At 40.0% G+C, this 15,216-nt stretch overlaps 1 protein-coding gene across 2 annotated transcripts in view; it reads left to right on the forward strand.

Moving 5' to 3' along the window:
- The window catches only part of znf277 (zinc finger protein 277), a 69,009-nt gene that overhangs the window by 7,142 nt on the left and 46,651 nt on the right, over positions 1-15,216 (forward strand). For both annotated transcript variants that reach the window (XM_073059461.1, XM_073059463.1), the window contains exons 2-4: positions 2,809-3,010; positions 8,120-8,208; positions 9,686-9,768. In XM_073059461.1, coding sequence (XP_072915562.1) covers positions 2,809-3,010; positions 8,120-8,208; positions 9,686-9,768 — 374 coding nt within the window. The remainder of the gene's footprint in view (positions 1-2,808; positions 3,011-8,119; positions 8,209-9,685; positions 9,769-15,216) is intronic.

A 15,216-nucleotide genomic window follows, 5' to 3' on the forward strand; every position in this document is an offset into this window, starting at 1 on the left:
AGGTCGTGTGATCACAGACATGTACGCTGCAGTGAGGGCTTTTAAAACCAAGCTGCGCCTGTGGGAGACGCAGAAAACTTGAGCCATTTTCCGTGTTGCCAAACTATGAAAGAGCAGGTTTCTACCGCAGTGTTCCCACGTGCAAAGTTTGCTGAAAAACTTAGCATACTTGGTGCCGACTTCACACGGCGATTTGCCGACTTTGAAGCCCAAAAAAGCAGGTTTGAACTGCTCAGTAATCCATTTGCAGCTGACGTGGAAAGCGCACCAACCAACATACAAATGGAGCTGATTGAACTCCAATGTAGTGACACACTCAAGGCAAAGTATGACTCGGTGGGCGCTGCACAGTTTCTACATTTCATTCCCGACACAATGCCCCAGCTGCATACCCAAGCTGCTCAAATGCTCTCTATGTTTGGCAGCACATATCTGTGTGAACAACTGTTCTCTTTGATGAAGATAAACAAAACATCACACAGGAGTCGTCTTTCTGATGAACACCTTCACTCAATTCTGAGGATTTCCTCAGCTCAGAGCCTGACTCCAAACATTGATGAACTTGCATCCAAGATGAGATGCCAAGTATCTGGCTTAGACTAGTGTGAATCACAGAGTGTTGGCCTGTGGAAAAATGTTTTCATTAGAAATTACTCCGGAAAAGCTGCAGATAAAGCCATAAGAAATAAATGCAACTGATTTTTTATTTATTTAATGTTCAATGTTGTTTTTGTGGGCAATAACCTAAGCTTTGTTAGTTCCAGGTTAATATGTGTAATAAATTCATTTCAATAAGTTTTGCAATAAATGCTGAACCAGTCCGGCCCTCGACTTGTACCGATTTTTTAATTTTGGCCCACTGTGTATTTGAGTTTGACACCCCTGCCGTACAGTGTGTTGTCCAAGGATTAGAATAAATATGACATCAAGGTTGTGAAAACTGGTTCAGTTTCAGAAAAATGCAGAAAATGGCTAAGAAGGGATGGGGGAGGTTTAATAGTCACAAAGATAGGTATTGATATACCAACTATTTAATTTTATAAAATATTTCTTCTGACAGTAAAGGGATTGACTGTAGCATTACGGCAAGGACTGTTAGGATGGGAAATAGCCAGGCCATGAGAGTACTGAACTCCCAAACACCACCCAGGTCTCATCACTGATGTAGTGCCAGTAGCGTTATAGTTTACTTTTTAACTTGTGTCGCAAATGCACCTTACACTAAATGTCAGTCCATGGAATATATTTAGTATTTGTTAATTTATCATGGTAACATTACTTTCTTTGTATTGTGTGAGGTACATGTACTGTATTGTGCACCTTGGTCCAGAGGAGTGTTGTTTTGTTTGGCTTTCATGTGTAAGGTTGAATGACAATGATTTTGAACTTGAAGGTAAAATTATTAGAAATTGGAACTGAGAGCAAGCCATTTAACCTACCACTGTAATCTTTTTCACTGGATCTTTCTTCTCATTCGCATCCATCTTATTTTAGACGTTTTTAGATATTACAACCATGATTTTCATTTAGGACTCTTGGTTTTATAATTTCATTATGCAGCCAAAAGGTGAAGGAGCTGATGTACTTTGAACAGAGTAAGGCACAGAATACACAGCATAATATATATTTTAAGGGTTTGTAGGATAATAAGCTCCCTCACATTTTGTGTGCACAAATATGTAGATTGTTGTTCAATGCCATTTCAAGTAGAGCACTTGGGTCTACCAACTTCTTCAAAGAGAGAACAAAGGAACTATCTGGAAGAGGTTTAGGTGCTAGCATCATCAGAAGATATGAGCAAAATGAGGCCAAAAGTTATTTTTATTTTAGTTAAGACAATACATGATTTTTGTATGGTGGAATAAAAGAAAAGTGTTACAGACATTACCACATGTAGAGCAGAAAGTTGGTATAATTGCCCAATTACATGCAAAGTAATACATTCTATGGAGTAACACTGAATTTTACAGCAAAATTAGACTTTAACAGAAATTTCAAAGTTACTATAGTGATAGGCTTTGGTAAGTTTTGCAGTTAGAACTGCAAAATCTGGGGCAGTAAATTATTAATGCTTTATAACCATGTAACAAATTTATTCAAATTTTGAAAAATATTCTTCCTCTCACTGATATCTTCAGAAAATCTAACTTGTTATAGTTAGAAGTCATCTTTGACATGTTTGGTACTAAGAAATGACCTGTCCTAATATATGCATGCTCCTCCCCTGTATGTATTTATTGAGACACAGTATGGAGTAGGTCCTTGTGGCCCGTTGAGCCAAGCCGCCCAGCAATCCCCTGATTTAATCCTCGCCTAATCACGGGATAATTTACAAAGACCAATTACCCTACTAACTGGTACATCTTTGGACTGTGGGAGGAAACCAGAGCACTTGAAGAAAACGCATGCAGTCACAGGGAGAGTGCATCAACTCCTTACATGCAATGTCGAGAATTGAACGCCATTTGCCTGCACCATAAACCATTGTGCTAACCACCGCGCTACTGTGCCCCCTCAGCCCCTTTTTGATCAACTGACCAGGAGATGGCATGAACCACCATCCCTGAAATTTTCAAATAGATTTCACAACGAGGATGGGACTGAATCCATATTATTAAAAGCATTGCAAACTTTTCCAATGTTGGATGGTTTGAGGGATTGAATTAGAAGTGGTACATGGAAGGGTTAAATGGCAGCAAAATATAACTAGCTAAGGTAGTTAACGCTGAAGGACGTGTTTCCATGCTTTATAACTCTGGCTTTGTGGCAGTAAGTTAACTAATAGAATTAATTTTGTGTTGTTTTCAGAAAACAAAGACTGGATTTTAGAGCCTCTCTCTTTGCCGGAGCCGACTAGTAATGCTGTTCAAGTCTCAACCTCCTTACTGCTGCCTTGCATATTTTGTGAAGAATGTTACCCTGCAGAAGAGAAGCAATACTTACTCAGGCACATGATTCTTGAACACACGCTGGTGATATCCGATGTGAAACTGATTGCAGATTTTAGAAGGTCTGATTTTTCTTTTCTTTATTTTAGCTCAGGGGCAGTGGTTCCCAAAAGTAGGTGGTATTGTTCCCCCCAGGGGTGATGGAAGTTCTGTAAGGGGGCAATAATGATAAAAAAAGGGTGGTGAGGACACCCTCAGTAGCAAGGGCGGCAGCTGAGGGATTACAGACTTAATTTAAGGAATGAATTAAAAAATGAGTAACTGTTTCGCTCACTGCAGTTTCAAGCAGCGATGCCAGAAACAGTTGGGAGTAAAAATGAAATGATTTCACTACTTCAACTAATTAGAAGAAATTGAAGGTATCGACAATCATCTTGAATGTTACCTTTGGACCCCACCTGACACTCAGCTCTCACTTGTAACTCCAAGTAGCTGTTTACATGTGAACATGGCCACACCCTAGTACACCGCTTTGACAGGCGGGCTAAACCAGGTGACGGTAGCTGGCGGGTCTCGTACCCCAATGGGATAGGAACGTACCTGCTCTGGCATGCGAAGTCAGCTCCAGCGGATGAAATCTACAGTGAGATCCAACGGGCAGGAAAGCAAATGGAGAGTGAAGGGTGTGATGATGCACAAAAAATGTCATAGTCACCCACTGCAGCCTGAGACAACTATTCTAGAGCCCCCATTCTATTCATATTACTGGACCCAGACTTCCGAGGTGGAGACATGGAACTATCCAAGTGGAATGGCTTTTCCAGTTTGAAAGCTCTCCCACACAGGTTTCCTGTAATCATCGGTTACAACCACCAGTTGTACTGGTAGTGTTCTAGTTCATCTGTATTTCATTTACGGTCGTAGTTTGTTACTCAGTTAAACAGTACTTTGTATTTTATACTTTTTTAACTATTTCAATGAAACTTGATCTAATTGGGTCAGCTACTTAATTGGGCCAAAATGTACTGGTTCCCATGTATCCCAATTAACTGGCATCCACTGCATATAAAATATATTAAATTATGCAAGTACATTAAAGATTATAAATTTTGTAAAGTTGACTTATGAATTATACCAAAAAATGAGGCTGTAAGTGACACACACACAAAATGCTGGAGGAACTCAGCAGGCGAGGAAAAGAGTACAGTCAATTTTTCGGGCCGAGACCCTTTATCGGGACTGGAGAAAAAAATGTGAGAATTCAGGGTTATAAGGTAGGGGAAGGGAAGGAAAAAATACAAGGTTGTAGGTGATAGGTGAAGTCGGGGTGGGGGGGTGAAGTAAAGAGCTGGGAAGTTGATTGGTGAAAGAGATAAAGGGCTGGAGAAGGGGGAATCTGATTACAGAAGGCCATGGAAGAAAGGGAAGGGGAAGGATCACCAGAGGGAGAGAAGGGCAGGCAACGAGATGAGGTGAGAGAGGAAATGGAACGGGGAATGATCAAGGTGGGGGGGGGGGGGGGCATTACTGGAAGTTCGAGAAATACATGTTCATGCCATTGGTGGCTACCTTGTATTCCTTCTGAGTAGCCTTAGCCTGAAACGTCAACTGTTCACTCTTTTCCATAGATACTGCCTGGCCTGCCATGTTCCTCCAGCATTTTGTGTGTGTTGCTTGGATTTCCAGCATCAACGGGTTTTCTCTTGTTTGTGAGGCTGTAAATCAAAATTCGCATGGATATTCCCACACATACTGCTATCATACTTTTCTGCTGAGCAAGTAATTTTTTTTAAGTCATCCTATGTGATATTATCAACAATTACTTACATCAACATTTTGTAATTTCTACTGACCATAGAAATGGAAAAGAATGTAGCAATTCATATAGTCAAATTGGTTATATTACGACAGCACAGGAATGCGCTCAACAATAGTGAGATTTCATCATGTTTTTTCAAGTCGTCAAGTTTATTGTCATTTAATTATGCCATCAAATGAGACAACATGAACAGACTACTGTCTCAAATAATCATCCCTGAAGAAGATTGCAGAGTTTGTATTCAAAACATCGGTTATAATTGGTATCTGTACTAGGCTTGAAGCCTGAGAAGTGTTTATTCGAGACGTTTCTCCGAACCAGAGTTCAAAGCCCAGTTATACACATAAGACTCATGTAACACACGATAACTTGGGAAAGTAAGGATAAAATTGACAGACGCATACATAAACAAAGTAAAGTGCACTAATTGAATATTGGAAGGTAGAGAACAGATTAACTGGAAACATTTTGAATGCGCTGTAAGAGTTCAGAAGTCTGATGGGCTGAGGGAAGGAACTTCTTCCTCTCCTAATAGTTCTTGTTTTTCTGCATCAGAGTCTCTTGCTTGATGGTAGAAAGCCAAAGATGTTGCTAGATTGATGGGTGGGATTCTTGATAACACTAAGGATCCTGCATACGCAGTGCTCCTGATAAATGTCCTCATTGGATAGCAGGGACACCTCTATGGTCCTGTCAGCCATTCTCACAGCCCTACATAGGGATCTCCAGTCCGATGCTCTGCTGCTCCCATCCAGCTTGTCAGGATGCTCGCAATAGTGCTCCTATAAAATTCACTTAAGATGGAGGGTGGGAGCCTCACTTGCCTCAGTCTCCTTAGGAATTCGAGGCGCTGTTCTACCTTGTGTGAGGAAGTGATATTAAGGAATCAGGTGAGATCGTCCATGATGTGAACTCTCAGGAACTTGGTGCACTTAACTCTCTCTACAGAGTAGCCATGTATTCACAGAGGGGGATGGTTCACCTGCACCTTCCTGAAGTCCACAATGATTTTCACTAAATCTGGATTTCTTTTAAGTGGCAAAAAAAAGTAAAATGTCCATTGCACATTTGCAAAAGGAGTTGAAATGCAAGGCACTTTGATCAATGGATAAGATTGGTTATTTGCATTGGCCTGATACAAATATGTTTCATAGGTTCAAAGATTGCAGTAAATCTCTTGTGGGTCAAAATTGCATTTCCTTTTCCAGAGTTAATTGCAATTGTGATCAACACATTACTGTTACTCAAGTGGCAGTTCTATTTCTTGTGCAGTTTATAGGTGCACATGTATGAGATAACTAGTAATGTTATTTAGCCTTCTAAAATCGATTTAAACAACAGAATAATATAAAAACACTACAGTGGAATAATTCAGTTGGAATAGGTTCAGGATGATATAAATCATCTGATAAAAGAAACAATAATTGAAATTGTCACTACATGATCTGATAGTGAGAATGCCACTGGGATTGCTTATCAACTCACTTAATAGTTGTCCCTTCGCTATAAAACAGCAAAATATTACATCTTGACATCTCTCTTCTATTATAGATTTTCCACTTCCTTAATTCCTTCATTTCATCAGTCATTGTTTAGCACATTCCCTACGAAATAGATAGGTAAGATTCAGATGCCTAAAGAAGAAAGAAAAAAATTTACAAAATCAATTTTCTTGGTTTTGAGCATTTACTTCAATTTTTGGCCTCAAAGTCTTTTGACATGTCTAATATACTGTACTTCATAGTACATATTTCTTTCTCCCTGTTTACTTTCTGCAGTGTGAATTGCTTAATATTCTATTAACTATTCTAATTGACGGTGTGGTAAGCTTTCATAATAGCTAACAATTTGAATAATATGAACTAATGATACTTCAGAAATACTGAGTTTTGTTATGTTGGTGCTTTTTAGCTCTGGTGTATACTAGCAATATCTTGCCTGTTCTCTCGACATGGATCCAGAAATTGTTTTTGTTGTCTATCAAATATCCAACTGCCTGCAGTGCTTAATATTGGTTTTACGTGCAGGCTTACTGCCAGACATCTAATCCAAAATGGTGCTCTCTACAGGATGTCAGTGGTCTCTGAACCCTGGGTTTGCTTTGAAGACTCCACACAATGATGCTTTGTTAAATCAGATTTAAATGTTGCACAGAGGGCAAAATAAAGATTGTGGAGGAAAGATGGATGTATTCCTTTATTTTTAATTATTTGATTTAATACATCTGATCTTAATTACTGATTTAAAAATAGTCATGATATTTGTCATACTTAGGCCATTCTGAACATACACGTATTAAGTACAGTATATGACTCGCTGTACCTAATTAGATTTTATTTAAGCATTGATGTAAACAAGGGGAAAACAATAAGGACAAATATGGAAATTGTAGCATATAAATTTAGCCTTGAACTGAGATTATAATAGTGGAGAAGAAATGTCCAAATTGTCCAGGCATGTCATTAAGTAAAATGATGGTTATATTAGACAGTAGTTTAAAATAAATTCCCTGGAGGATGGTAAATCGAAGCAAACAAAGTGGTTTTCACAATTGAAGGAAATACCACGATGCGATATATTTAAGGAAAACAAAGAATGATCAGTATCTCATATTTGAATAGTGGAAACAGTATATAGTAAAACTCTTGATATTCCACTATTCAATAATTCAGAAATCCTGATGGTTCAGAATCTGGCCCACTTTAAACTCATTGGATTATGTTCTCCGCACTCACTTTAAATTTATTGTACTACTGTCTAACACAAAAAAAAATGGGTATTAATAGAAGTAACATCCAATAATTGAGAGTATTTGCTGCTTCCAGAGCCCTGAGCATGCTGGTTATTGTGAGATGCTGCAATAAAATACAGCACGTTTTATAATCTAAGTGTCTGCATTTTTATCTAAGGAGAGGGAGTGATCAATTGCACGTTGCTTGACATAAATAATGGTTTTATAGAATGAAGGAGCATATAAATGGCACAATAAAGAAGCAATATAAAAACACTTGTTTAAGAGAAAAAAAGTTAAACTTTTGAATGAAGTTTTCATCATTGGCAAAGTATTAACACTTGCAATTGATCTTAAGCAGGGTTTCCTAACCTGGGGTCCAAGGACCCCCAGATAATGGAAGGAGTTTGTGGCATAAAAAAGTCTGGGAACCCCGATCTTGAGTAAGACGCCCACATCTGCAGTAACGACTTAACCATTCCATAGTTAATCGGTGTTGGGCATCAAATCTGGAGGACCTCTGTCATCCAAACTTTAAAGTCCAGCTTCTGAGCAGCCATCACATAATTAAAGTAAATTTCACACACAATTATCTAGGAAGAAAAGTAGCCTTAATTTTATGTGGCAAGAAAATAGCAGTTCATGGAAGCGTGACTTGTATTTTGTTTTGTTTGTTTTAAGATACGTCTTGTATTGGAAAAAAAGATTTACCGAGCAACCAGTGACAGACTTTTGTAGTGTAATAAGAACCAACTCCCAACGTCCTGAGGGTAGGTTACTGTTTATAATAGTTTACTAAGGGGAACTTAATTTCAAATTCAAATTGATAGTTGTTTTCAAATTGTTGATGGTTATAGTCCCGTGAACTAAGGGTGAAACAGGTGATTATAACCATATAACAATTACAGCACGGAAACAGGCCATCTCGGCCCTTCTAGTCCGTGCCGAATGCTTACTCTCACCTAGTCCCACTGGCCCGCACTCAGCCCATAACCCTCCATTCCTTTCCTGTCCATATACCTATCCAATTTTACTTTAAAAGACAATACCAAACCTGCCTCTACCACCTCTACTGGAAGCTCGTTCCACACAGCTACCACTCTCTGAGTAAAGAAATTCCGCCTCGTGTTACCCTTAAACTTTTGCCCCCTAACTCTCAACTCGTGTCCTCTTGTTTGTATCTCCCCTACTCTCAATGGAAAAAGCCTATCCACGTCAACTCTATCTATCCCCCTTATAATTTTAAATACCTCTATCAAGTCCCCGCTCAACCTTCTACGCTCCAAAGAATAAAGACCTAACTTGTTCAATCTTTGCCTGGAATCATCTTCGTGGACCTCCTCTGAACTCTCTCCAGCATATCCTTTCTATAAGGGGCCCAAACCTGCTCACAGTGCTCCGTGAGGCCTTGCCACTGCTTTATAAAGTTTCAACATTGCATTTGCCTTTTTTACCTAAGTCCCTTTGCTTTCAGTATTTTGTATTTTCTTTCCAGTTAGAAAATAATCAGTCCTTTCATTTCTTCTAGCAAAGTGCATGGCCATTCACTTCTGACACTGTATTCCATCTGCCAGCTCTTTGCCCATTTTCCTAATCTGTCTAAGTCCTTCTGTAGCCTGTCTATTTCCTCAAAATGACCTGCCCCTCCAGCTATCTTCATATCATCTGCAAACATTGCTCCAAAGCCATCAATTCCATCCAAATCATTGACATATAATGAAAAAAGAATTGGTCCAAAAACAGATCCCTGTGGAACACCACTAGTCACCAGTAGCCAGTCAGACAAGGCTCCCTTTATAACCATATAACAATTACAGCACGGAAACAGGCCATCTCGGCCCTTCTAGTCCGTGCCGAATGTTTACTCTCACCTAGTCCCACTGGCCCGCACTCAGCCCATAACCCTCCATTCCTTTCCTGTCCATATACCTATCCAATTTTACTTTAAAAGACAATACCAAACCTGCCTCTACCACCTCTACGGGAAGCTCGTTCCACACAGCTACCACTCTCTAAGTAAAGAAATTCCCCCTCGTGTTACCCTTAAACTTTTGCCCCCTAACTCTCAACTCATGACCTCTTGTTTGAATCTCCCCTACTCTCAATGGAAAAAGCCTATCCACGTCAACTCTATCTATCCCCCTCATAATTTTAAATACCTCTATCGACTCCCCTTATAAATGTTAGGTAAGAAATTTTAAATAAGCTCTCAAATAATATTATTAACAGTTGATATTGTTTTAATAGAGGAACAAGCAGACTACTACCTTCTATGCGATGTTTTACCTGAAGACCGAGTACTTCGAGAGCAGCTTCAGCAGAAAAGACTTGTAAGTGATTACAATGAAGAGTGTCTCGTGTTTCACACTTATTATCAAAAATGTCAAACAAGAGAACATCTGCAGATGCTGAAAATTCAAAACAAGACAAAACGTTGGAAGAACTCAGCAGGCCTGGCAACATCGATGGAAAAGAGTGAATGGTCGACATCTTGGTCCTGATGAAGGGTCGAGGTCAGAAAAGTCAACTGTTTACTCTTTTCCATAGATGCTGCCTGGCCTGTTGCTGAGTGCCTTCAGCATTTTGTGTGTTTTGCTTATCAAAATGTGGTTTAATTGAATAACTTGACAAGGCCATCCAAGGATCTTTTGTTAATTGGATATTGATAAGAGTTGTAAGATTAAGGTGTATTTTGCCTTCTGGGAAGTGAGTCTAATTCAACTGAGTGCATCATTGTATTTCTTAATTCTTATTTAAAGGCTGTTTTTTGAGGTTATGAAAAGATTTTGTATTAAAAGGCATCATATGGCATTCAGAAATCTTTCAATACCTTTTAAATGTTAAGACCTGAAGTATCTAAATTAAATGTGTATTATATAACTGACTCAGATTCTTAAAAATCTAGGCATGCATAAAATATTGCAAGTTGGGCTGTGTTACAGTATATTGTTGACATCAGTCATTCAAAAAACAGAAAAAGTCCACATTTTAAAGAAAATGCATTGCTAGAATTGTTTTATGAAAAGTTACCATTGAAACATACTTATATTTATGAGTGCAACTAATAGATTATGACTTCACTTTTGTTTTAATTTGTTTAATTGGAAATTATTGTCTGTAATATACGAGGGGCGATTGATAAGTTCATGGCCTAAGCTAGAAGGTGTCAATTTCAGAAAACCTAGCATGTTTACTTTTCAACCTAGTCCCCTCCTACATGCACACATTTAGTCCAGTGGTCGTGGAGCATACGGATCCATCCTTTGTAGAAGTGGTCCACAGCAGGGGTGATTGATAAGTTCATGGCCTAGGGTAGAAGGAGGTGAGTTATTAACTTCAAACTTTCTGCATTATCACTCAGAGTTGCACTGCATGTACATGTAACGAGAGCGTCTTGGACCTTCAGGTGGTCCACAGCAGGGGTGATTGATAAGTTCGTGGCCAAAGGTAGAAGGAGATGAGTTATACAGCTCTCGTTACATGCACGTGCAGTTTAACTCTGAGTGAAAATGCAGAAAGTTTGAAGTTAATAACTCATTTCCTTCCACCTTAGGCCACAAACTTATCAATCACCCCATGCTGTGGACCACTTCTGGAGGTCCAAGACGCCGACTTCTACAAAGAAGGGATCCGTATGCTCCATGACCACTGGACTAAGTGTGTAAATGTAGAAAAATAAATGCGCTAGGTTTACTAAAATTGACTCCTACTTTAGGCCACGAACTTATCAATCACCCTTCGTACAATATACTTATGTAATTCAGACTAATGCAAAGTATTTACAGCAGTTTTTTAAAGAGTGCTTTTTACAGCCTCTATGTGCATCACCAGGGAGGGGAGTTAAAAAATGAGATTGTGTCCAAATCTGTAAACAAACATGAGGAAGCACCTGAACTTAAAATCTGCATAATTCAGCAATCTATAGACCAGTTTGATTCTGGTCATTATGTAGGTAGGCAGCCATTGATCCCAGGGAATTATGGGTTTGCGCCTCTGGTGGACTGTGTCCTCTGCAGGGCGCGAACCTGGGCAGGAAGATTTAAAGAACCGACTGTTGCCCACACAGTAGGTTCCCCCTCTCCACGTCACTGATGTAGTCCAAGGGAAGGGGAAGCGCCGACAGAGCTTGGCACCAGTGTCGTCCCTGAGGTTGCCAGAGTGAAGTTGTAAGCAACATCAAACTGCCTTAGGGACCCCTGCTCTGGATTTCTTTCTTGGGCCCTACTCCCGTAGCCTTTCCCATGGGTGGGTATGGCCACAAGGCAGCGGAGGATTAAAATCAGAGTTTTCCTTCTCCTAGGTGGGCTGCTGACCAAGGCTGATGATCCCCACCTGTCTGATGGTCATTATACATACAATTCAGAGGCAACTGAATGTAATCATGTTTGTATACACCATTTTTAGAACTCTCCACTTGACTTCCTTCATCTGGTTCTTTCTCATAGCTAACATCTGTCTTCACTTAGTGACTTGTAAACTACAATCATTCCCTCTGCAAGCAAACTTATTCAATCCACTTGGTCATTATGAATCCCTCAGTGCCAAAGTCTACTTGACCAGGAGGTGTCTGCAAGTAATCTTTAGAACAAGGAATGTGAAACAACTGATGAAGAACAAATTCCCGTGACTCACCACATGTATCATGTTTGAGGTACCATGCTGAGAATGGGCCTTGGAGCTAACCTTCGCTTCAGGGTTGTTTGAAAGAACACTGCTTTTATGTAGCTTGTGGAAAAGTAGAAACATTGTTGTCTGATGGCTAGAATTGTTTTCTCAGCAAACTCTCTGTTGGAGCAGCAACTCTGACCTCCAGCAGAAGTAGAATCCATTCCTTGACTTTGTTGGGAATTGTGTAAGCTTAATTTAAAATACTACATGTTTTGTTTGGTCAAAGGTTTTCAGTCCTCATATTTTAATGGTGTTTTTGACAAGTAGTGGGCCTGTGGATATCATATGCTTTTCCATTGCGATTAGCACACGTGCTGAGTGAATCCTGCGCTGAACTGAGCACCATTAAATCCAGAAGCACAGTGAGAAGAAGCAACTTGGTCTACGGCACAGGTGACTGAAGATCTTGGACAATTCAAGACATGCCTCATCACTTATCCAAGCTGCATGAGAAGAATTTGTTTTTCCCTTCAATTGATTTGATTCCACATTCTATAGAAGATCTGCAGATGTATCCTGATCAAGTGGTCTGCAGCACAAAGGGCACAACAACGGGCAGATGGATTCATCTTGTTGTTGTTCAGAGCTAGGTTGGTTACAGCTTGCAAGTCATTTCTTATTACTTACTACAACACACAAGGAAGCTATTCTGCTAATTAGATCAACGCCAGTTCTCAGGAGTCCCATTCGCCCTTCTGATTTCCCTATAATTCTGAAACTTATTTCTTCCTTGTCTCCATAATGTTCCCATTGATTCTTTCCCCGCTTAACCTACACCAAGGGGTAATGTGCTGCAGCCAATTAAAATATCAGTAAATTTAAAGAAAATCATTTGAGATATGGGAGAAATCCAAGCATGCAGCAGAAACTCAATGAATCACGTTGAAACACCATACCAGTACCGATCAGGATCAAACCCAGGTCCCTGGAGATGTAGGACAGCAGCATTAACTATTGTGTTGTAAGTGAAAGCAGATGTGTGAAGGAGGAATACTAGCTGGGGAATAGAGGTTAGATTGAAAACTCTAGATGTAATATGCATGACCGCATGCCTAGCAACAGATAGCATGATTAGGATTGAGCTGAGTAGTGAATCTGCAATGTTATCCCTAAACAATTATTTTAGTGTACTTTAATTTGCATTTATATTAAGAAACACATGAAAATAAGAAAATTATCCTGGCGCAATCACTAGCTAATATTATTGTCAAATGAATGCTGTTTGTTCTTCCAATCTAATAAGTTGAACAAGAATTAGTCATAGAAAACTACAGGGCAGAAACAGGCTCGTTGGTCCATCCAACTGTTTGAACTGCCTAGTGCATATATGTCAAACTCAAGGCCTGCGGTGGAATTATCTTTGGCCCGCAAGATAATATCTAATTACTATTAAAGCTGGCCCCAGTAATTGAAGCGCCTATGGCATATGATATGGCTAATGCTGAGTTTATTCAGGTACCAGGTTTTCAGGGTTTTTAGTGTTTATTCGGCAGTCTTGCTCGGCAGTCTTCTTCATAAGAAATGGAATTTGTAAAGTGAAACACTTTGTAGTTATAGCAGAGACTGAGACACATGAGAGCAGGCTGAAAAAACGGAGGCAACGAAAGCTGCGTTCGCACGCGTCCGACTGATCCAGCCCGCATGAAGCTGCATTTTGCTCAATCCAGCCCGTGACCTAAAATGAGTTTGACACCCCTGGCCTAGTGCCATCAGCTTGCACCTGGACCATAGACCTCCATATCCCTCTCATCCATGTACCTGTCAAATTTCTCTTGAAAGTTGAAATCGCAATCACATCCACCACTTAAGCTGGTAGCTCATTTCACACTTTCACCTTTCTCTAACTGAAGAAGTTTCCCCTCATGTTCCCCTTAAACATTTCCCCTTTTACCCTTATCAATCACCTCCAGTTGTAGAGTCTAGGCTCTGGTTGCCGCTAAGGATGATTTAAATATCTCTGCTGGGGCCCCTATATTTTCTGCACTTGCCTCCCACGGGGTCCAAGGGAACACCTTGTCAGGCCTTGGGGGTTTATCCACCCTAATTTGCCTTAAACACCTCCTCCTCTGTAACCTGTAATCAATGACCTTGCTGCTACTTTGCCTCACTTCTATAGATCTGTGTCTGTCTCCTGAGTAAACTCAAAAAAAAATCCATGCACCTACCCAAACTTAGTAGCAGATGAGGTACCAGAGGATTGAGGCTAACTAATGTTCTGCTGTTTAAGAAAGTCTCTAAGAAAAAAAAACAGGAAACTATAGGTCTGTGAGCCTGACATCAGTAGTGGGAAAGTTATTGGAAGATATTCTAAGAGACTAGATATATGAGTACTTAGATAGACAAGGAATGATAAGGGATAGTCAGCATGGCTTTGTGCAAGGAAGGTCGTGTCCAACCAATCTTATAGAATTTTTCGAGGTTGTTACCAGGAAAGTTGATGAAGGCAAGGGATGAGATGTTGTCAAATGCCTTGGTGAAGTCCATGTTGACAAGCTCCCACATGGGAGGTTGGCCAAGACTGTTTACTCACTTGGCATTCAAGATGAGGTAGTAAATTGGATTAGACATTGGGAGAAGACAGAAAGTGATAGTAGATGGTTGTCTCTGTGACTGGTGGAGTGCCACAGGGTTCAGTGCTGGGTACTTTGTTGTTTGTCATCTATATAAATGATCTGGATGATAATGTGGTTAACTGAATCAGCAAATTTGAAGTTGACACCAAGATTAGGGGTAAAGTGGACAGCAAGGAAGACTATCAGAGTTTGCAGGATCTGGACAAGCTAGAAAAATGGCAGATGGAATTTAATGCAGACAAGTGTGAGGTGTTGCACATTGGGAGAACCAACTAGGGTAGGTCTTACACAGTGAATGGTAGGCGACTGAGGAGTGCCGTAGAACAAAGGGATCTGCAAATACAGGTTCAAATTATCAAAGCATGTATCCATATACAACTCTGAAATTTGTCTTCTCCAGATAGCCACGAAACAAAGAAAGAACATGAAAGTTGTTTACATAGCAACTACAGCCCCCCGCACAAAAAAGAAAAACACCCTAATCATTAACCCCCAGATCCCCCTCCTCCCTGCACAAAACGGAACAGGAACATCGAC

Source organism: Hemitrygon akajei, chromosome 10, assembly GCF_048418815.1.
Source record: "Hemitrygon akajei chromosome 10, sHemAka1.3, whole genome shotgun sequence".
NCBI lineage: Eukaryota > Metazoa > Chordata > Chondrichthyes > Myliobatiformes > Dasyatidae > Hemitrygon > Hemitrygon akajei.